At 35.4% G+C, this 24,197-nt stretch overlaps 1 protein-coding gene across 1 annotated transcript in view; it reads left to right on the top strand.

Moving 5' to 3' along the window:
* The first annotated feature begins 259 nt into the window (after positions 1–259).
* The window catches only part of LOC120631307 (protein atonal homolog 8), a 34,151-nt gene continuing 10,213 nt past the window's right edge, over positions 260–24,197 (top strand). Inside the window, exon 1 of the mRNA XM_039900808.1 lies at positions 260–521. Coding sequence (XP_039756742.1) covers positions 464–521 — 58 coding nt within the window. The 5' untranslated portion in view covers positions 260–463. The remainder of the gene's footprint in view (positions 522–24,197) is intronic.

Here is a 24,197-nt window from a genome sequence, read left to right as displayed (position 1 = left end):
GTTTCTATCAATTGACTTCACAGCTTTGGGTTCTAGGTGTAAGCTTGACTAATAGTAGTTTTTATTATACCTATATCGAATAAAATGAAATACTGATACAGCAATACGATAAATTCCAAGCATGTGACGGTCGGTGCATCTCTAAGGGCGAGACTAGGCTGGCGCCGCGCTTTTTTACCCCGCCACGGGTCCACCGCGCCAACTAAACTTCTGACGCCGTTGGCGTTTCAGTTGAATACAGACTGTCGTGGGGAGAGGTTGTGTGTCCACCGTTGCCCGGCATCTATCACGTAAACGTAACACGATACAACGACAATTCAGTGTTTGTTTTCCTAAATGAAACTGTGTTATAACGTGCCAATATAGCGAAGTTGTTTTATTGAGTGATTATTTGGTCTATGAATTTTTCAGTGAGGATTGTTTTTAAGTTAATTGGATTTTGAATGAGCGAGCGCGAAGGAAAATGTCAACAAATACTTTTATTTCGGCATCTGAGGATGTTGCAGTGGCTGATGCTAAAGGTAATTATTTTCCAAAAGTACTTACCTATATTCTTTTTTTTTATAACTCACCTAATATACCTATTTCGTTTTTATTTTTGGTATTTAAAAATGTATGAAATCAGATTTAATTACAACCCTTATTTCTTCGGGTGCTCTTCATATGAATGAACATCTCTCTCTGTAAATTTTGCTTTACATGACTTAATATTTTTTTTTTTTTTTTGTAAAACAATAACTTTATTTACTCACTTACAAAACAATAAAGGGCTAGTCCTTACCGTGATCATCAAAGGATCGACTTTAATCTAACCATTCATTAAATAACGAAAAAAAAATGCATTAAAAAACAAAAAAAGCATTTTTTTGCTTCTAACAAAATAGATGAACGCAAATTTTAGTAGGTACAAAGAGTAGGTAATAAAGACCTGGAAAGTGACATGAGCAACTTTTACTTAGGAACAAATTTGCAAAGGAAGAAAGATTCTTAAGTGAACCTAGTTTATCGTAATAATAATTACTTATCTAAAATAAACACATGCATAACATAATGTAGCTACCTATATCTAGCTAATTTTCATTAAAAATACCTTATACTAAACAGTGTTATCTATGATTTTAGTCGAACTTGAATAGGAGATAAGGGATTATCTATTCTTATTTTGGTTTGTAAAAAGTGTTACATAACTGTTTATATGTGATGTGAAAAATTGTTATCATTAAAGTGAACTTAATAGGAAAATATTTTCACCGATATCATTATTACCTCATAGATAGCCTATGATAGACATTATTTACTAATTGTTTTTATCGATAACACTTGGGTAAGATGCGCCCATCTCTACATATTACTTTTTATTTCTTCTTTTTTAAATTATGTTTTTTTTTTGTATCTATTGTAATAATAGTTACTGGATTTTTTTTTAATTTATGCTATTGAATAATACTTGTATTAACGGTAAAGGAAAATATCGTGGGGAAACCTGCCCGCCTGAGAGTTATGTTCTCAAAGGAATGTCAAGTCTACAAATCTGTGTAGTGAACTTCGGCCTAAACAATTTGAGGAGACCCGTGACCAGTAGTGGGCCGGTAAGGGTATTGATGACTAATCAAACCGGTGATTGCTAGCACTCGACCAGTTGTGCTATATAAAGTTAAGTCTGTATTATACCTACGTATATGGACTAATTTTAAATACTTTACAAGAAGAACAGTACATAATAAAAACAATAGGAGTGCTTGAGTACTATTCATCACAATCATCATCAACCCACCACCGGCCCACTACAGCAGGGCGGGAGATAAAATTATATCCCCCGATTACATCCCCTGACGAGGGATATAATAAACGTGCCTACCTGCTAAATTCCAGTGGAATATGGAATAGGAGAAGTTTACCCCCTTCTTTTAATACACATATTATTATTTGGATATTATTTCCACTTGTGCATCAGTGCTCTGAGAGTTTATAAAGCTGTGGGATAAATTTATATCCTTTTCCCTGGGATATAATTGTCTCCTGCCTTTGCTAGCCGTACAGGGCACGGGTCTCCTCTCAGAATAGGAAGGGAAAAAACTCTACCGCACTGACCAAGTACACACGCCATCGAGAACATTATAGAAAACTCTCCGGCTTGCATGTTTCCTCAAGATGTTTTTCCTCACCGTTAAAGCAAGTGATATTTAATTGTATAAATAAAAAAAAAATTCGTATTTATCTATTGTTCGAATAGACAATTTAAAAAAAGAAGCAATAAGTATTGTTATAAGTAGAGATTTTCCCCAAATATTGCCGATAAAAATAATTTTTAAATACCGTCTGGGTAAAAGTAAGAGGTGCGTGCCGGGAATTGAACTCGGTTTTCCGAAAGGGAAGCTGAAGCCTTACATACGAGGCTATCACAGCTTTGCGAATAACGCTTGTTTTAAAAACGGGAAGAAACAATGGTTACGTTAAAAAAACTAGGTTGTTTATTTAATTGAAAAAAAAAGATATACATATTTAGGTTACCAACAAAAATCTGTACATCCTTTGCTTTATTTTTTTAATATTTTCAAAATATACTAATAATACCTTAAACAATTTGGACTAAAAAAAATCATGATTTTTTTTTTTACAATTTAATACGTAGTAGCTAGAGCTTTTTCGGGGAAGTACTCCCAACATGCGTATTTCTGCCGCTAAGCAGCATTGTCGCAATACTGTGCTCTGGTCTGAAGGATGTAGTTGCCGGTGTACAGGCACATGTATAGTATATATATGTGTATAGGCGATGATTTTTCACTTAACATATTAGCTTGCTCCGTCAATTATAACTATAAAAAAAAGGTTAGAAAAAATTGATTCTACCTTCGTATCCTATACTTGTATGTTCCTTAATAACTATGCGACTTGCTAATTGTAACTTGTATAATTTTAATAATACATTACACTCGATTCAATACCGACATTACTATTTGTAGGCGTAGAACAATTTGCTATATAAATTAATCGGATCCTTTTATAGAGCTTGCTGTATTTATGAGTTAGGACCCGCTTAATATGGCACCCGAATTTGTCATTCCGTCCGTTCGTACATAAATCTAAGACTTCCGGCGGTCATATAAAATTTTACACCTACGAGCTATGACGTTATTAAGGATGTTATTCAGATAAATAGTTGAGGACATTTTTTTTGATGATGATAAGGTACGAATTACCACTTTGAATGCGTTTTATTCTGATTATTTAAGTTTGCTAATTTTTAATATTTTTTCTTCTTACACTGTTTTTTTTTTTTATTTTTAAGCATAATTTCGTTCGCCGTTATTGTTTAGCGTTAAAAGTTAACATTAAAAAACAGAATATAAAAAAAAAAAAAGTAGGTAGGTAAAAATGTAATTACTTTAGGATAGAATATCAAAGAAATGTACCTACGTATTTTCACACTAAACTAGGTTTTTGAAAAATTGACTACATTTTAACTTTTTTGAATCTGAAAAAAATTAAGGTACATTTAAAAAAATAGTACTGTTTATGTTTACGGAACAGTTGGCAACACTAACGACCTAATTCTAAAAAAAAGTAAAATAAATAAACTTGACTCTAAATCTCCCGCGACCCCCGCTACGCGACATGTGAACAAACAAATTAGAGGGAAACTTAAAAACGCTCTTATTTATAACGTCATAAGAGTTAAAACAGTGAACAGGTTAACGAGAATAAATTAGTTCCAGTGAAACATACACTTGTTTCGCTCAGGGGTTGCCCACCCTTTGTAACATGTGCATTGGATTTTTTTTTGTGGCACCCCTTCTGTTTTAGCGGGCGATAAATAAATTGCTATCGATTAATATTTTAACGGTTATTTGCCTATTTACGTACCTATTTGTATATACAGCGGAAGCGAAAAATTATATCATATATTTTTTCGTAATTTTTTTTCATTATTTATTTATACAATATAACGTCACATGTATGGCAATATAATTTGCTCGCAAGATCTATGGCAGGGCAACATCTTCAAGCCCCCTAGGTATGTAGGAAAATGAAAATATACACGATTTTTTATGGCATCTACCAATGAGTATACAAGCACTAAAGCACAAAAGTGTACAAGAAATTTGAATCCATGTTCTCAAATGAAAATCTAATTTTCATTTGATAGCATCGCTTTCTTCATTGTTATTCAGTTGTTAGTCGATGATCAAATTTCGAACAACCTTTACTTCATGCATACCTTTTACACAATAAATACAAAAGGTAAATAATTCGAATAAGAATTAGGTACTTCATAAAATACATTGTTAACATATGCCTGAGTTTTAATTGTGGAGGTCTTATACCTGCTTACTTAAGCATCTAATTTATATAAACTCTTTAAGATAGGTATCTATTACATAGAAAGGCTTGTAGGATACTAGTGGTACGTACAATTTGCTCTGTGGTAAGTCAAAATTTGAGTTATCTATATGCTAAACCGTAAAACAAAAGCAAAAATCATTAAAAAGACAAAACTTTTTTTGAAACGAAAGATTTCGCTGTACATTTTTTAGCGGGAGTCACCCTTTAATTAAGCCTAACACAGATACAGATGTCAAACAGCCGACAGTCAGTGCGCATTATTACAGCTATTATGTCCCACATCTGGATGCCGCATCTGGTGACCAAGCGGCTTGACGTCATGGCTTTGACATGTGGCGACAACCGTTCAGTTTTATTGCCGGCCCGATTATTGTTTAATCTTTCATTCTTCATCTGTCAACATTGTGTAACCCCTGCTTAACAGCATGGTTGACATGGGCTGAAAACCTAACAAGTAAAATGTTCAATAAAGAAAATCTCTCTGTTAACGAGTTACCTTTAAAGAATATAATATAATATAATAGGTATCAATGGTTGTACGGTGATATACCTTTGCCTTTTCTAAATAAAAAAATACAGGTATCACGAATGTTCCATTTCTAAATTGATATTTGACTGTTCCTTAATGGATCCTTCTTTTGTGAAATAATTTCTGTTCGCTTGCATGAGACGAAGGCGTTCAGGATCTTGTTTGTGGCATCGAAATAATATGGGATTTCCCAGTTGCGTAATGCGCTAGGCATCGCGACAAAAAAAGTGATGTTTTAGCAGTTTTTTGTACATTTAACGATATCATCGGCAATGCGAGACAAATGCTGGTCTCTGCCGATTTAAAATTCAAATTAACGTGTTCCATTTTTAGGAATAATTCAAATTCGTGAGTTTAAAAAGTCCAGTACTTAAATTACTGCCTAGCCATATTAAAGAAGCAAAAATCAGGATTATTCAAAAGTATCTAGGTAATTTATCATGCTATTGAATTGTTCTATTGATTTTAGGCCTGTTCAGAAATTACTCTGTGGCTGATTACTGACTGACTGAATATTCCAAATAGAAGACAGGGTGCTGAAAATTTAAATTTTAACCTCAGTAATTAATCATAACCTCAGCGTAAATATAATCTGGAGAGATTTTATTAATGGAAAGTTCTTGTGGACTCTCCTTTGTGGGTTCTAGACGTTTTGTATCCATATTTTATTCTACTTCTACAAGATAGTCCTTGACTGCAATCTCACCTGGTGGTAAATGATTACGTAGTCTAAGAGGTAATGGGCTTACCTGTTAGGGAGTATGGTAGTCATACCCCTAATCGGTTTCTACGCGATATCACACCGGAACACTAAATCGCTTAGCGGCACGTCTTTGTCGGTAGGTTGGTAACTAGCCACGACCAAAGCGTCCCACCAGACCAGACCAGAGGAAATTCTGAAATTATAAATTCCCAAATTGCCTCTGTCGGGAATCGAACCCGGTACATCCTGATTAAATTCACAGCACTCGCTGTTGCGCCACGGAGTTCGACATAAAAGCCTTAAAATAAAATTGTCATAGACAGGCAGGTTCCTAATTTCAGTAGGTACCTATGGAAAATTGCATTTGAAAATGTAATAATCCTAGGAAACGGTTCGTGTTGATTTGAAAACAAGCTATTGCGTATTACACGTGACGGTAATCACGTGTACAGCTATTGCCGCTGTTTCAAAATACCGCCCGTAAAATGCACGATAAAGCGATATCAACAGAAAATTGAACTGAGATTTCCCATTTTTAAATACCTATTGAACGACTACCAAATTCAAAATTCATTTATTTTCCATTAATTTAAATGTGTTTAAAAAAAAATCGCAAGTAAGCTTACTCTACAGGCACTTTTGAAACAATATGGTCAGTCTGTTTGTAGTGACTCTACCATCATCAGTTCGGGATTCTGACTCTGCAGAGAAGAAGAAGATGCTCTTTTATAACATTAACAATTTGCAACTTAACATTATTTTTCCTATCTTGTGAGAGGAAGTTTTAGACTGATACAACCAAGCAACCTTTAATATTCCGACGTCACGCAACGTTTTTAATAAGAGGTTAAAAATCTAACATTTAATATTTGCACAGATTTAGAACATTGATACATCTCTACGTTCATAAAATAGTAAAATAGAAATAGAATTGAAATCCTTCTAAAGCCATACGAAATCTACAGTTCTATTTATTCTGTTTGTCAAAGAAGAAATGTAATGATTTATACTTTTTGACGGTAAATCTGTTCTTATTTTTTTATTCATAATGTAAACACAAAATATCGTCGAAATAAAATAAATACACTACGACAATACACACACCGCCATCTATTCCCAAAGTAAGCGTAGCTTGTGTTATGGATACTAAGATAACTGATGAATATTTTTATGAATAATATACATAAATACTTATAATGTACATATAAACACCAAGAGAATGAAAAAAATCATTTTCATCACATAAACATTTTCCAGTTGTGGGAATCGAACCCACGGCTTTGGACTCAGAAAGCAGGGTCGCTGCCCACTGCGCCAATCGGCCGGCAGAATGACGCTTGCTCGCATTATTTGAATCGAACTTCCCTTACAGGTAAAATCGATTCACGTTTGATATTTAAGTTTACTTGGAAAGATGTTGTTCCAAATAAAATGCGACCTACCTACTAGGTGACATAGTGATCATGTAAAAACATTGCAGATATCAAATAAAGACTAAACAATGAAACTGAAGTAATTGAGTTTTATCGTAGTGAAAGATAAACTAAAATATTTACGTAGAAATTACGTCGATATCTCTTATCTCTTTATATATATGGGCATAGAAACAAGATACTATAATGCTAATTGTACGTGTTTTAGTCATAGTTTTGTGACGCGAAATCGCTAATAATTAAATTAATCAATACTGATAATCTTAATTCAATTCACAGACTTTTGCATACACTTTTTAATTATTTTAAATCTGGGTTACCGTCTGATTAGTTATCAGAGTGTGAGAGAGCTTTTGTGTCAACTTTTTAGGAGCTTGTGCTCTACTTCTAAAGCCATGAAAACGTTACCGAGCTAAGTACGCATGCGTGCGCTGATTAAATGGCTTGTCATACAAAAATAACTATGCATTAAAAAGTACCTACTGGTTTTTAGAAGATCTAAAAAAACCACAATAATGCATTTTATAACGATAAAAAAAATTGTATATTAATTTCAGTCGTCGTTTTTAACCATAAAATATTAATTTTTCTAAATATGCTTCATTAACAATACACTTGACTTCGGCTTCATTTTTGGGGGGCCGAGTTCGAATCCCAGCGCGCACTTCTAACTTTTGTGAGTTATGTGCGTTTTCAGTAATTTAAATATCGCTCGCTTTAACGTTGTACCTGACAGTTCTTCAGAACGTGGCCGATTGGCGCAGTGGGCAGCGACTCTGCTTTTTGAGTCCAACGCTTTGGGTTAGTTTCCCACAACTGGGAAATTTGTATGGTGAACATGAATGTTTTTCAGTGCCTGGGTGTTTATGTGTATATTATAAGTATTTATGTATATTATTCATAAAAATATTCAACGGTCATATTAGTACTCATAACGCAAGCTACGCTTACCTCAGGGATAGATGGCGATGTTTGTATTGAGGTAGAATATTTATTTATTATTAAAAAAAACACACACAGATTGCTAATTTTTTCTATTGTGCCTATGGAGGGTAGAGGTAAGGAGAGTCATCTTATATGGGAGAAAAGTTGAAAAAGTGTCCAGTGTATGCGCTAAATAACAGTTCAAAAATCCTCCACAATGGCGCTGGTGGATGCACAGGGTATGGTATGAATGTAGCAATCGTAGATGAATTGAAGTATGCCGAGTTAAAAAATTTAATGTCATTATCGACTAAAGTAGTTAATTATTGAGAATTTCAACAACTTACGTTGTACAAAATATTGTGGTAAATATAACCTTACTTCCTTGTTTATTTTTCAAGCCTACTCTAACAATATTTATATTTGGCGCTTCTTTTAAGAGTTACCCTGATGAAAATGTGGCGCCATCCTAATTTAATACATTTTGACGACACTTTTTCATATACACAGATGACTCTCCTTACCTCTACCCTCCATAATTGTGCCGGAAAGTTGGCGACATCGCGGGAATCAGTTCACACTACAAATCGGTTTTGAAACACTCCTGTTTCCTCCCAACAAAGGAAAGATTACGAAACGCTTCCCAGTGTTCCACATCTGTTTGTAGCGACTACATATTGTCGATTGTTCGTCCATCTGTCCGCCTTATGACACTAACATTGTTTTATACGCTGTAACCATGCTTGACATCTGGTGCTTTGATGTGTTTGTTAGTATTTCTGTAGCTACCTACTCACTACTGGAACTGTAAAAATGAAAAAAAAGGAACGGTCCTATATATATGGGCTATGCACTTCATACATGCACAAAAGCATTGCCTACCCGAAAATTTTTGTATAACCCATAAATGCAGAGGAATTTTTCCTTTTGTGGCATCTTCCTGCTTTATGCCCTGTTCAAAAACCCGTGCACGCCACTGGGGCTACGATCATCATCATCATTCTCACATCAACCCATTGCCGACCTATAATAGTGATCGGGTCTCCTCCCGCAATGAGAAGGAGTTAAGTCCAGTTCCACCACGCTGGCCCATTGCGGATTGGTGGACACACATGGTTTTTTATCTGTGTATTATAAGTATTTATGTATATTATTCATAACATTATTATTCAGTCGTTGTAGTACCCATCACACAAGCTACGCTTACTACGGGGCTAGATTGCGATGTGTGTATTGTCGTAGTATATTTATTTATTTATTTTTTCTTTAAAATCGCATTCAATAAAAAAATGTCGATGCATAGTAGTCGGGGTGGAAATCGAATTATGAAATCTGCATGCATATGCATTATCGGAGGGTTGACGGGAAGCCCGAAATTCATCGAAAAGGACAAAGGGAGGAAGCGTGCGGGTGGGCACACAAAAACAAAGGATCGCCCCATCCTTCCACTGATAACTGATAGATGCAATATTATATAAATATTTTTTAAATATTCGGTTACGATTCGACTTCGATACGTCGGTGCGATGGTCATACGATATAATTTAAGTATTAAATTAATTGTAAAATTAAAAAAATATTATCATCGACGACATAACAATTTAATGCTGGAACAAACGCCTCTCCCAACGGGATGGTTAGCCCATCACCACGCTAGACAGACGGGTTGGTGATCACAGTAGAATATGGTTGTGAGGTTCGTTCTGCCCGTTATCCGATATGTTCTCCTAGTACCCTCGTACGGAACTTGCGGGAAGAGGAGGGATGGTGACAACTATAATCTGATTTTCCGTCTCCACACGGTATGTCATCATCATCATCATCATATCAACCAATTACCGGCCCACGGGTACGGGGCACGGGTTTCCTCCCACAACGAGAAGGGGTTAAGGCCGCAGTTCATTAAGGCATTTGTGTTCAGTGCGGAATGGTGGACTCCACACAAGTTTGAGAACATGGAGAATTATCAGACCTGCAGGTTTCCTCACAATGTGAAGAAAGTGATATTTTAATTACTTAAAACAGAGGTTCTCGGAGTCGACCCGGCCCCCGGAAAGTGAAGTCGAAGTCCTACCCACTTGGCTAACACCAGGAATGTAATAAATATACCATATCGCGCAACTAATGAAATCTGTAAAGAAAGCAAGATCGAAAAATGCGAGCCTTTTTTATGTATTAAATATATCTCTTTTTAATTAGTTACGTTTTTACCGGTTTAATTAAAAAAAATGCTGGAAAGAAAAAAGAATACATCAAGTATTCTTTCTTAATTCATGTCTTTTTTTTTTTTTTTTTGAATCTGTGTGATTGCCAATGGAGTTTAGTTACTACCTAAACTTACTTTATAAAGTTATCTATAATACGGCACTTTCCGTTTCACGTCGTGAGATGTAAAAGGCTTCACTCGCGGATACAGAAAAAGTCTACAATGTACAAAAAGTGCCAAGTTTTTAATGGAAGACTTAAGAATTCAACGTCCATAGATAGGTTTCACTGATCAGATTTTTTTACTACGTAATATTTAATCAAAATTAGTTCAGTACGTGGAAATCCTTTCAATCTCTAAAATTCCGTTAGTGAGTTTCTGATAGCGGGCAGGAAACTACGTAAATATCAATTACTTAAATCCACTTAAACTTCAATACACGTATTAGTCAAATACACGTAAATTTTAAAGGTTAGGTAGGTGCTTGTTTTGATTTTGATTTTGATTTATGCTTTTATTTTGGACAAAAATTACGAACCGTATCCTATTTATGTCATTATTTTAAAAAGAGCGGCGTATGAAGCTTCAACCATCCGTTGCTACCAGCCCGCCAACCCGTATTAGACCAGCGTGGTGGGTCTATACTCTAAAACCTATGAATAAGGGGGTTATCTCAGCATTGATTTGAATGATGAATGATGATGAGATGTCTTTGTACTAGGAATACAGAATGTAAATGAGTTATTATATTGCGTTCCTTTTAATTGAAGTTTAAAAATAGTTAATCAACAATGTTGCATCGTTGATATCTGTGGTCGATCGTATCAAACGCATCACGTTGCCCGGGGAATGACACTGAGTGGCCTTGTTAGGTCGACCGGTACGTTTTATTTTAACGTTTTTCTTAAATTGTTTATTCGAATTTATCTTGAATGCTTATAAAAATTATACGAATAGTAAACGTATTTATAGTTTTTTAACATTAAATAACTAAACAGCTTTGCAGCGACTTAACATAGTAGTAAAAGTACCAAACCTTAAGAAAGAAAGAAAGAAAGAAAGAAACATTTATTTTTTACATTGCGCCACACATTACAATATTCACAACACCACATATGTTATGTGTGGCACAACCTAGAAAAAAGGTGCCAGCTCAGCATTGTGCTGCATGCGCCAGTGGGAGCATACAGCGCTGATTTTCAGTTGGCACCTTGTACCAGGTAACACCACGGAAATACGTAGCCATCTACTGACCACATTTTAAGCTTAGTTTAAAAAAAAAAAACTAACTAAATAAATCCACAACAATAATAATAATAAACTAAAGTAACATATATTTATATAAACTTGAAAATAAAAACGTACATATATCATAAACTTATTAAGATACACAGTGTAATATAATAGTGATAAAATTATTAAGTGGTAAAGTAAAGTATAGTAAAGTATACAGACTGTCTCTAGAGAAAAGATGACTCCGCCACATGTTCTTGGAATTCCACCTGTTTGGCCAATAAATATTGTTTAATTTGGTTCTTAAATCCAAACTTACTTTTAAAGTTCTTGATTGGCGGAGGAATATTATTCCAACACTTCGTGGCGGAGTACGTGAACGAGCCCCTAAACGCAGCAGTACGATGAAGTGGGATGCGAAGCTGGTTCCGACTGCTTCGAAGCTTCCTTTCATCGTCACTAACCCAATTCAGTTTATTTATTAAATACAAAGGCTTACCTTGCTTTATTACGCCATAGAGAAGACCTGCAAGATGCAACTTCCTTCTAGAACCCATTTTTAACAAGTGATGATTGTTTAAGAAAGGAGTTACATGGGTTCTAGGAGGTATGTCGAAACAAAACCTCGCACATGCATTCTGCACTCTCTGGATGAGACGCTTCGTACGGCACAGCAATCGAGGACCGAACACAACATCCGCGTAGTTTAGTTTAGACAGCACCAAAGCCTCTACTAGCTGTAAGCGCACTTCTACTGAAAGATACTGACGGACCTTGTAGAGTATCTTTAGTCTGTAGAAACAATTGCGAACTACTTCTGCTAAGTGTTCCTCGAACCTCAAATCTGCATCCATGAGCAATCCCAAATTTCGAGCTTTGCAGACTCTCTCTATGGCGCAGCCCTCAATATCTATACTAACACCGGAACGAAGCTTATATAGTTGCTTTGCAGAACCGAATAGTATATACTTCGACTTTGACGGATTAAGTACAAGAGAATTACGGTCTGCCCAAGCCCCTATTCGGCCCAAGTCTGCATTAACAAAACGAACAGCGTCATCGAGGTTTTCTGCCTTGAAATGGTAGTAGAGTTGCAAATCATCTGCATACATATGATATTTACGGTAAAAATCATTTAAAAAGGTATATGAATACTATCAGTTGCCCGCGTCTTTCTTCCGCGTTTATTACTTTTTTTACAAATCCCGTAGGAATCATTTATTTTCCTGGGATAAAAAGCCTTCTTAGGTATGTTTGTTTGTTTGGTTTTTGGAATAGTTAATTGAAAGGACGGAGAGCACCTACTTCGACCTTTAAATTAACTCTATGTAAAAAACCAAGTTGATTGGTTGCCAAGTTAGGACGTATAGGCAGGACAAACAAACAAACACACATTCATAAAATTAGTAAGAATACTAAGGATTCAAGTCTTCTAAATCTATGAACCTATCTACCAATCAAAAACGTTTTCTAATATTCCTACAATATCTATTTATATAAATACATATTTTATTGTATTATATTATACTAAGTTATTCTATTCCTGATCTTTACGTTTTTTGATTTATAACACATCTAAGTTTAAAAGCTAATGTTAGCGGGTATTTATATAATCGGTATATTTTATATCTTGCCGCGTTATGTAAGTTTACAGTAGGTACGATTTTGTAAGATAAATTTCAAACAGCGCTAGATTCATTTTGCGAAATATGGCAATCTGGTGACATAATATATTTTTTAGCTCGGAAAACACGGGGTCCATGCAGGATTTTGATGAAATCGAAACTAATATTTATGTTTTTAAATGTAAGATTTTCTACCTAAGTTTACGTATTCGATCGCGTGATAGTTAACTACGAGTTATATGGTATCAAAGGAGCGCCATATAGCTATAATACTGGGACACCATATTGTAACTAGATGAAGCTCTATCGAAATTAAATATTAAAAAAAAACTAGACTGCATAATTTTGTTCCTTTTGTTTGTCAGTGGATAATTATTAGCACCATTGTTTTAGAAAGCAACAACAACGATTTGTTTACTTTAAATGTTGTCAAGATGGTCACGTTATAAAATTCCACGCGCGCCGATCTGGCTATTTGCATTAATTTGCCAACTGGTACCGAAAGAATTCTAAATAACAGCTACACACGTACCAACTTACGATCCAATCTATTTTTAACCAACTACAATAGGTTTGTTACTTATACATGTAGCAGTCTATGTATTTGTGTATACATTTTCAAATTTTGACCATTTTGTTGTTTTTGTGACGAAAGGGAATAATGAATTAATATAATCTACTGATAATAAAGGTTTAGCAATTACATACGTTATTTTAGTATTTTTATGGCATTTACTATAGGTTAAAAATCTGTGACATGTTTTATCTAAATGCATAGAAAAATATACTAAATTACGGATGAAATGAACTTATATATTTTGCGGACATTGTGTTCTATTCACTGTCATCAAAATATGTTTTTTGATTACTGTATATTTTAGAAAAAAATATGTTATTTTAGTTTTTATCAAGATTGCTTATGTTTATGTACTACCCACAATACTTATTATTTCAAATAGAGATTCGATCGTAACAGTTGGAGGTTGGTAGGTGTAAAGATCTTTTAACAAATATCCTCTAAAGATAAATTGGCGTCTGATTTAAATGGCGCTGGCGCTAGCTTCGGTTTTCGAATAACATCCGGGAAAATATTTGAATTGTTTTTTTTTATTTGCATCTTTTTATTGCTTGCACGCTTATTTTATATAACTGTTAAAACTTACGCGCTTAGAAAATTTATTTTTATGACGTAAAAATTTCGATAAAAACCTGTGATCTCTAGTGAATCTTTAGTGAAGCCGAATATAAATCAAAATCATATCTTACGTTTTACATTCTAATAATAAATATAAAACAATAATAAATAAATAAATAAATATACTTCGACAATACACACATCGCCATCTAGCCCCAAAGTAAGCGTAGCTTGTGTTATGGGTACTAAGATAGCTGTTGAATATTTATATTCATATAATACACATAAATACTTATAATATAAACACCCAGACACTGAAAAACAATTATGTTCATCACACAAACATTTTCCAGTTGTGGGAATCGAACCCACGGCCTAGGACACAGAAAGCAGGGTTTCTGCCCACTGTGCCAGTCAGCCGTCAAAAATATATTAACGATAACCATACGTTTTTAAAATTTCCTTAACATTGAGATTTCATAGCCTAATTTAGGTAGAAAAGCGTTTCAATTGTTTAGTTTTTGTTAAATTTTTACTTATAATTTGTTATGTTTATGTGGTGTACAATAAAAGTGTATTCATTCATTCATAATTTATTACGCTTTTCTACCTAAATAAGGGCGTTGCAGTGAGGGATGAGTTGATCAGAAATGAGGAGATCCCTAGAACGACTAGAGTTACCGACATAACTCAGCGAGTCGCGAAGCGGAAGTGGCAATGGTTGGGACACATACTCGTAGCTCTGAGAACCGATAGACGTTGAGGTCCCAAGGTGCTGGAATGGCGATTCCGCACCGGTATACGAAACGTTCGATCGGCCAACGAGGTGGAAAGACAACATTAAGCGAATTGCTGGGAGCCGCTGGAAATAAGCGGCCAAGAACCGTGGATTTATGACCTCCTTAAAAACATGTATCCAGCGTTTGACGTCAATCGATTCAAAAAAATCAAAGCGATGATGATGACGAATCAGCATCTGCCTATAATAACCCACTTTTGGGCCCATGAGAACATTTTATTTATCAGAGTAGTAGCGGAGATACTCGGATAAAGTCGCTGGCAATGGTAATTTTGGCCCGCAGTCAACAGATAAAAAAATGGCAATAATCAATGTTACAATTACATTTTTCCGTGCCAGATGTGCGGTAAAACACCGGGTACCGCCATCTGGTACGGGTTGGAGCTTAGCGGCATGCGAAATTAACTTATTTATTTATCGATGTGATTTATTTGCTCAACGCCAGGACGTAAGTACAAGGTTACACTGTACGCCGGTCAATTGCCGTTTCATTATTATTATTTTTCACTTCTCATTCTCATGCACTTAAAGTTCTTGCTTATATTGTGTGTTAGATGACTTGAATGGCATTTTATGCGTTGGTTCGTAAATTATTAAGTATAGATAAACTAGAATCTGATGGCAAAAGGAAAACCGGAGTAAAACAGTATGGAGCTCCGATTAGGCACTAAGAGGAAGTAATAAGTGCGGGGTAAAGAAAATTTTTAAAGTAACAAACTTCACTTTGGAGGAAAGTTATATTATTATAAAAAAGTTTTAAGATTTAAGCATTTATAAGAAAAAAAAAAAAGGTCGGTAGATGCAAAAAAAAATTAAATTATTAAGACCATGCATGCCACAAAGCTCTTTAAAAAGAGATTTAAGGCTTTATTTTAGTAAGCGTAATATACATATTACATTACGGTCAAGTACAAAGGGCGGTTCAGGCCAACCAAGTCCGGAGACAGGCCCTGGAACAGAACAGATATACATTACAGTAGGTAAAGTAATCTGCAATCTTTTTGGCCACCCTGAACTCCGCGCAAATGTAGGTAGGTACGTGGCGGCCAGAAAATTCGGACTCTACATAAATAATTAATTGATTCGGTTCCCAGAACATAACAAACATATCTAGAAACAAAAATTTAATATGCTGTCACAAGACAAAACAACTATTAAATTAATGTGTTTATTTAAGAAATCATTACAAGCAAAAATCACCATACGTTTGGCCCCCAGTTGCATAAAATCGTGTGTCCAGGCGATACCATGGATCCTAGCTGTCAATCAAACGGCAAAATTTAATGCGTGCAGCTGTGCCACAGAGAAATCCATAAAGTCAAAAGGTTTTTTTACGTTTTTTTTGCGCCCAACTTCGCCGTATCTGCCATAGATACGCATAATATTCTAATGTGTCTACAAAAATCTATGCTTTAAGTCCTAGGTTTTATTCAAATAGGGACACTAACAAATGATGCTGCCAAAGTGTCACGGAGATGCAATATTTCTCGTCGAACCAGTTGGTTTTATACATAATGCATCGTATTCGATATGAGCGTAAAAAACGTTACTGGAGCTGGATTTTTTTTTCGTTTTTTTTTTATTTGGAGCAAAAGGTAACACCTTTGTTGCTAGCATCGGCATAACGTCGATTACAATAACTGTAAGTTTAGTACATTAATTATTTTAACTATTTTAAAATAAAAAACTGATAAAAAAAAATTTGTAACTAAAAACTAAACATATATTAACAAGAGATTATATTTGATGTTGTTTTAAAATTACGCTTCTGTTATTCAATTAATTAATCTTAATTAATATTTTTTTTATAGTTTCTATGTTAAGTAGAAAAAGGTCGTAGGTGAAAACCTTATTTTAAACATATCGCTGTTCGTCTTTAGTTCATTACAGGGCAGCACTTTGTAGACGTGTTCAAATTTCAAATTCAAAATTTCTTTATTCATGTAGGCCTATCACAGGCACTTATGAAGCGTTCATACATAATACATATATGTTTACATAACTGTAAGGGGATGGTGATAATTTCGTTCGCCAACTTAAACCTAAAGCTACGAGGATTCCAAACGCGCCCTGGTCTAAGAAGAGCACACAACAAACTTAGCCGGGTATTTTTTTTTTGTTATCACCATCTCACAGTAAAAACAAATAGTTCCTTGCATGAACTGCGAGGTGTTGCTCTGTTTATAGGCAATGGTTTTGCCATCAGCTTGGCCATATGCTTTGGCAATTATAACTATAAAAAGTGTACTTGAATCATATCAAACCTAATAGGTCAAATTCCAAGTTTCTAACTTTGTTTGGTACTGACTGGTTAAATTAAATCAAAAGTAATAATTTCCAATTTTAAATACCGGTCATTGCTCCTTACTTTTGTTTGATACTGACTGGTTAAATGAACTCATTGTTACAGCTTGACTCTGTTTTAATAAGGAGAGCGGTAGGTACAAAACCAACACAAGCTGGAGTCAAAATATCTATTGTTTCTTTACGGTAGCCTCAACAATTTGTCTCTACATAGCACCTGTAGTGTGAAAGTACTTTTGAAATATCAAGACTGGTTTTTTTTTAAATTCCATTTCAAGTTAGCCCTTGACTACATTATCACCTGGTAGTAAGTGATGATGCAATTTAAATGGTAGCGGGATACCCTGTTAGGGAGTATGGTAGTCATACCCCTAATCGGTTTTTACGCGAAATCGCTCAGCGGTACGTATCGGTAGGGTGGTAGCTAGCCACGGCCAAAGCCTCCCACCAGACCTGACCAGAGAAAATTCAGAAATTATAAATTCCCAAACTGCCGTAAATCGAATCCGTAACCTCCTAAATAAATTCACAGCGCTCACCGTTGCGCCAGGGAGTTCGTCTGGGGACTACTGCGTAAGCAAATCTTGTATCATACATAAGTCTTTTTGCATTGAGTGTAACTACACAGTGTCTCACAGGCAGCAACGTTAACGCGCGTTTATTAAACATATACGTCGCAATTAGTATTTCATTTGATTTCAACTGATCACCCTCGCCAAATCTCTAGTTCAGTTGTTCCGTTTACATTAGTAGAGAAGAGCGTCTATAGTCGTCAAAAATTGTCTGTTTTTAGCGACTCTACTACCGGTTTGAAAGGCATAGGAATAAAAATATGATATTCCTAATAACTCCGCCGGCAAGAAACTCAGCAGTTGCTCATTTTTGATGTTGGAAAAGAGCAACTGCTGAGTTTCTTGCCGGCTTCTTCTCGGTAGAATCTGCCTTCCGAACCGGTGGTAGAGTCACTACACACGGACAGACTTGACGTTTCAAAAGTGCTTGTATTAGGCCTACTTGAAATAAATGAATTTTGAATTTTGAATTTTTAACTCTTGATAGTCGTGTCGTAAGCATAACAAATAAGAATAACATAAAATAAACCAGGGCGTGTTTGAACTCTTGTAGCTCCTAAGCTACCACTTATTCGCCAACGTAAACCTATTTAAGTTGGCGAATAAAGTTATCACCATCCCCTTACAATTATGTAAACATATATGTATGAACGCTTCATAAGTGCCTGTGATAGGCCTACATGAATAAAGAACTTTTGAATTTGAATTTGAATTATCTTTACAATTTCCTCGCCGAATTTATAGAAATTGGGCGAGGGAAATGGACATACATTATCCATTTTCTCGGCTCTTGGGCCTTACTTAATATACGTGTCGTAACGTCGGAAGGGTTAGGTATGTGTTTTGTCACACTTTAACGTCCGCAGTAAGATTCAATAATAATTAATTTTACTGCGGACGTTTGTCCGAATGTAATGCGCGATTAACAAAGAATAACAGCCGTGCCTTATACAGATTGTTTAGTACTTGGGCAACGACGCCGACCGCTCGGCGCCCCACAGTCGCCGCGGAGTCGCGCGCCGCATACATGACTAATCGGATCCCGGAATTGGGATTGCGGGATAAGGTTCCACCCAAATGGCACTGAGTTTCCAAAATAAATAGAACTTCTACGTCTGTCTCTACACACAGCTGACTTGACGTTTCAAAAGTGCTTATCCTAGGTCAACTTGAAATAAATGAATTTTGAATTTTTTGAATTTTTTACGTTCTCTAAATTAGTAATAGTAGCTAAATATTTTAAACCACTTAAAATATGAAGATATGTACCTACATATTTTAAAGCAACTACGAATTTGAAGCCTTGCATAAAAGTTGCCTGTTTTCTTTTTAAATTCGACTATCAGTTAGCAAGTGATAAAACAGTCTATGACGGTAGCGGGTAAGTCATATTAAACCCATACAAACTACCTCTACAGAATTAAGAATATACAGAATCCGTGTACACGACTAATATTGAAGCATTGAAACCACTCCACTTTGGTAGTGTTTCTCGAACAGGCGGTTGGTTACTTCATTAATTTAGTAGTTGACCTAGTCATAGTTTTCGCTACATAAACAAGTGTTATATGTAGCTGCAAATCAAGAGTGAATAGGCGTCTACTAGGCAAGCGCGCTAAATCGTAGGCCGCATAATGGTGTGATTGCAGAAAGCTCTAGTCTCACTTGCCTCTCGCTTCCCTACTGTTAAAGTAGAAGAAAACATCGTGTGGAGACCGGCATGTCTGAGAGTTCTCCATAAAGTTCTCAAAATTTGAAGTCTACCAATCCGTACTTCGCCAGCGTACGGACTACGGCCTAAGCCCTGCTCAATCTGAGAGGAGACCCGTGCCATCTTGTACCGTTGTGGTTGATACCTGTAATGTTCTAAACATTTACCATAAAATGACACATTCCGCGGTTGTGAAGGGCTCGGGGAGTCTTCTCTGTTTTTGGGCACAATGCACTGCCTGTAATAATGTATGAATGATGATTCTGTATGTTTTTAATTCTTTGACTACCCCTATGAAAAGTTACGGTAAAGTCATATATTTGTCAGTAGGGTGGCAACTAGCCACGAAACGTTCATCCGCTATGCTACACACAACACATTATACCTCGACCAACTTCATCGCATCGCCAGCTTGCTCCTTTTTCGTTTGGAATTTCGGAATTCTATAAACAAATCTATTCTATTCTATTTCTATAAAATTTATAATAATTGGTATTAGGTATAGTCGTGTTCGAAATAGCTTGCATCAGATTTTGTTGTTTATTTATAGATATATGTATTTTTAATTTATAAGCAAGTGTGGCAAATCATTGGTCTAAGACAAACAGACGGACGGAAAAAGTGTAAATTCATCCAAGTAAAGTCGGGGACCGCAATTCCCTTGGTCAATTAGATTAAACAATATTGTACCGTGGCGCCAGCAATGTTTGCCGGTGAAAGTCGACAGCACGACTTCCCATACATTAGGCAAAGCTTTGGCGACCGTGCGAATGGACCTATAACCGCAGAGGCGACATATTAGTCTAAACTATGGCTGACCGCACAGTAAATGGATGAATGAAAACAACATTCAAATAAAGAATTCTATTTTTTTTAAGTCGACAGCACGACTTCCCATACATTAAGCAAAGCTTTGGCGACCGTGCGAATGGACCAATAACCGCGGAAGCGGCATATTTGTCTAAACTACGGCTGACCGCACAGTAAATGGATGAATGAAAACGCTTTCATTTTACACCACGGGGCAGGGAGTAACGAAACTGCAAACTTTCTGTTTCTCCATCACGGAATTTTAGACTTATCATGTTTCAGACATCACATATTAAATATAATGACAGTCTAAAAGTAGTGCAATTCTAACTACAGTTTTCTACTATTAATTATTGACTAAGTGTTTGATGACCGAACGATATAAATAATTTTAGCGTCTATAAGCGGCGGTAGTAATCTTAACTAAATTTAAAACCCATTATTATTTTCAACAGATAACTATGGAAAAGGACGACTCTACCTTTAGTGCCGTTTGTTAAAATAACAACCGAATTGGCATTCAACCATTGTGCGGTCAGTTTAAATCATTTTAATAATAACTGGTAGTCATCATTTTCTCATTTCTTTCGGTATGAACCATCAAGGTACACTCCCGTAATTACGGCTGCAATCATTTATACATCACTACGTTTTGACAGTTCCATGTTTAAATTTAAATCTCTCCAAAAAATTCCTCTGCAAATGGCGGTAACGGTTGTTGTATTTGTGTGATACGCTTTTGGTGATATTTATATTGTTTTGAATTATTTGAACAAGAACATGTTGTCAGAACAACGATTTTTTATATGTTAACTTTCTTGTTAACTCTATTTGAAAAAGAAAGATCAAAAGTACCAGTCTGTTTTTATCAAACTAATGGCTCTGAAATCCTGGTTTTGGTTTCATAACAATAATTAACATTTATATAAATTTATCATCACCCACAGGAATCGTTAAGATACGAGTACGTACTCCTTTTTTCAAAAGTAAACTGAGTTTGTATTGTAACTTTTTCTTTGTAGAGACTGAGGCGAAGCCGAGCTCTTTTTTCAAAATAAGAAACAAAAAGGTAACACTTGACCCGTGCTCGAAGCTTAAAAAAAAGCGAAATAGAACACATAACTTGTTTGAAAAGGTTTTACTTTTTTTAAGGGCGCGTTTTGTTTCTGTGAAATTTGGCGCCAGATTGGTATCACCTCTCAGCAGGGCTAGCACGGGCAGGAGATATAAATTATATCCCCCGATTATATCCTCTATCAAGGGATATAATTATCTTTTCCCCTTGCCAGAGCACGGCAACAGGGGAGAGGATAAATTTATCCCCGTTTGACATTTCTCGTGGATATATATCCCCCGCCCATAGCATGGGAAGAAATGAAAGGGGAAAGACTATCCTTTTTTGACATTTGAAAGAGACAATTTTATCCCCGTCCTTAGACGTGGGTTTAAAATTCTGTTAACGAATTAAAGTCGAAAAAAAACATGTCTCGTGCTTTCTGGGGCTCTTATAATTCAAGTGAAATGGAGAAATCTGAACGAAAATTACACCGGCGATCTATACGTGACTCCAGTAATCCGTTCGAATTTCCCGATGCAGAGTTCCAACACTTGTTTCGGATGGGTAAAAATTGTGTGCTGTACTCGTGGGAGGACCTTAAAGAGGCACTAACCACTAAATGCTGTCGATGGACTACCAGTGCACATAAAAGTAAGTTGTTATTAAGTACCTAAAATCATCTTGTGCAAAGACATCATCTATATATGAACGTAGGTTTAAAAAAAAGCATGGCTAATCACTTTTTGTCTAGGTTCTCACATCTTTAAGGCTATTAGCGGACGGTAGTTATCAGCGGGGACAGGTCAAGACCATGGCTGTTGCTCAAACAACAGTCAGCAAATAACTGACCCAAATTACTGGAGCTATTGTCAGTATGTGAGTATATATGGGTACTTACTTCCTAATAATTCTCTTTAGTAAATATAAATCCCATCCTGTTCAAAGTGCAGTGATGTGATAACTAGTTTTCACTTTATAGCCGAGTGCCCCTTGTACGTGTTGGTAAGATGGGAACTACAAGGTAAGGATAGAATAAGTGAAGAAGACCTAGCAAACCTCACCTTAGGGGATATTGTTAGGTTCACCACAGAGACTGGTAGGTTTCAGGGGGGACCCTGCCGGGACACCAGTAAAACCTGTCTCAAACATGGGGAATAGGGTGGAATGGTCCTTACATAGGACTGATCACCCGTCTGGCAATGGCAGACATCCCCTCATCAAATATAGATATACTTACTTTAATAATAAAATTATTAGTCAGTACTTAGTACTTCAGTATAAGTACATAGCAAAGATATTCAATGCTAGGTACTTTAATTATTTTTCATTTCATTTTAGACTAATGCCAAAGTAGATATTATTCCCGGGAACAGACTCTGGAGATCCACGATAGATGTTCAACTGGTAAAGACAAATTATTTAGATCTAGAGTTTATCAAAAACTTAAACAATCAAGTAAGTTAATAATTTTAAAATATGTTTTACAGATTGTGGTGTGTGTCCATGACCAATTCATATTTATTAACTCTAAAGTAAAATATGAAAAGATACAGCTGTATGAAAGTAGAATCGGACAGTACTACATCTTATGTATGTTTTAAATAAAATGTGCAAACTTTCAAAACTTTACTTATTGTTGCCATTTACTAGTATAAAAGGGAAACAATGCAAATCAAAAAAAGTTACACACCTACCTATATCATTTTATTATACTCCTCATAATTACCTAGAAATTACATGCCTAGGATTCTGCTGCATATGTTGTATACGACTAGTCTGGTAAATTATTTATATGAATATACAAAAAACAATGTCTCATTATAATAAAATTGTTTATTTGAGGAATTAGTACAAAAACTTGGCAGTAGATACTGTATTTAGTAATGAAATATAAGAAAATACAAAAAAAAATGTCTGATAAATTATTTAACATGGGCATGGGTTAATCATCACGTCCAAATTACAATGTAGGATTGTGCATAAATTTCTATTCAACATTTTATTAAAATCTTGGAGAAAATCTGAAAAAGCAAAACAAGTAGGAATTAATTTACATGTTTAAATAACAAAGTAGAATTTTATTGGGGACTCAGGCTATGCTCTAGAGCCTTGGATGATGACTCCGGATTTAGAAGCTGCACCAAATAGTTCTGCAGAGAAGTACACAAACTGGCACTGCCAAGTAAGAAACTGTGTGGAAAGGGCCAACAGGTACCTCAAAGACACATTTCGCAGCTTGGGGATTGACTGGGTGCTTCATTACAGTCCCGAAAAAGCATCTCCACTTATATATGCCTGCATAACACTTTATAACATTATGCATCATTATAGGCGTGTATTGTAAATATATACTTTAAATAATATTTAAGTTCCCATAACTTATTATTATTGGGCACATTAATGTTTGGTAATATTATAAAATTATATCTTATAATAATGGTTCCTTATAAATCATTGATCCTGCATTTTCACATACAATTTGCCCTACTAATTTGGGTCAACAGTATTGAGCATAATATAATTTGTATATTTCAGAACTCTAATGGAGCAAATGACAGTAAATTTTGTAAATACGAGCGAAGAACGACATCAGACATCAAATATGGATCAAACAAGATTGTTAACAGTTGCTCGACAAAAAAGAGAAAGATTTATAAATACATATTTTAATTAATAAAATTTCTAAATTAACCTTTTCATCCTTTTTAATTTATTTTTGTGTGATAAATGAGCATCCTGCATTCTTCCATCTATACCTACTCTGGAAAATAAATAAATTCTTCACTTGGTTGACTTTACAGCAACATGTATA

This window comes from Pararge aegeria, chromosome 17 (assembly GCF_905163445.1).
Source record: "Pararge aegeria chromosome 17, ilParAegt1.1, whole genome shotgun sequence".
NCBI classification, from domain to species: Eukaryota; Metazoa; Arthropoda; class Insecta; order Lepidoptera; family Nymphalidae; genus Pararge; species Pararge aegeria.
The sequence above is the reverse complement of the archived record's forward strand: the minus strand, read 5'-3'. Positions and strand labels throughout refer to the sequence as shown.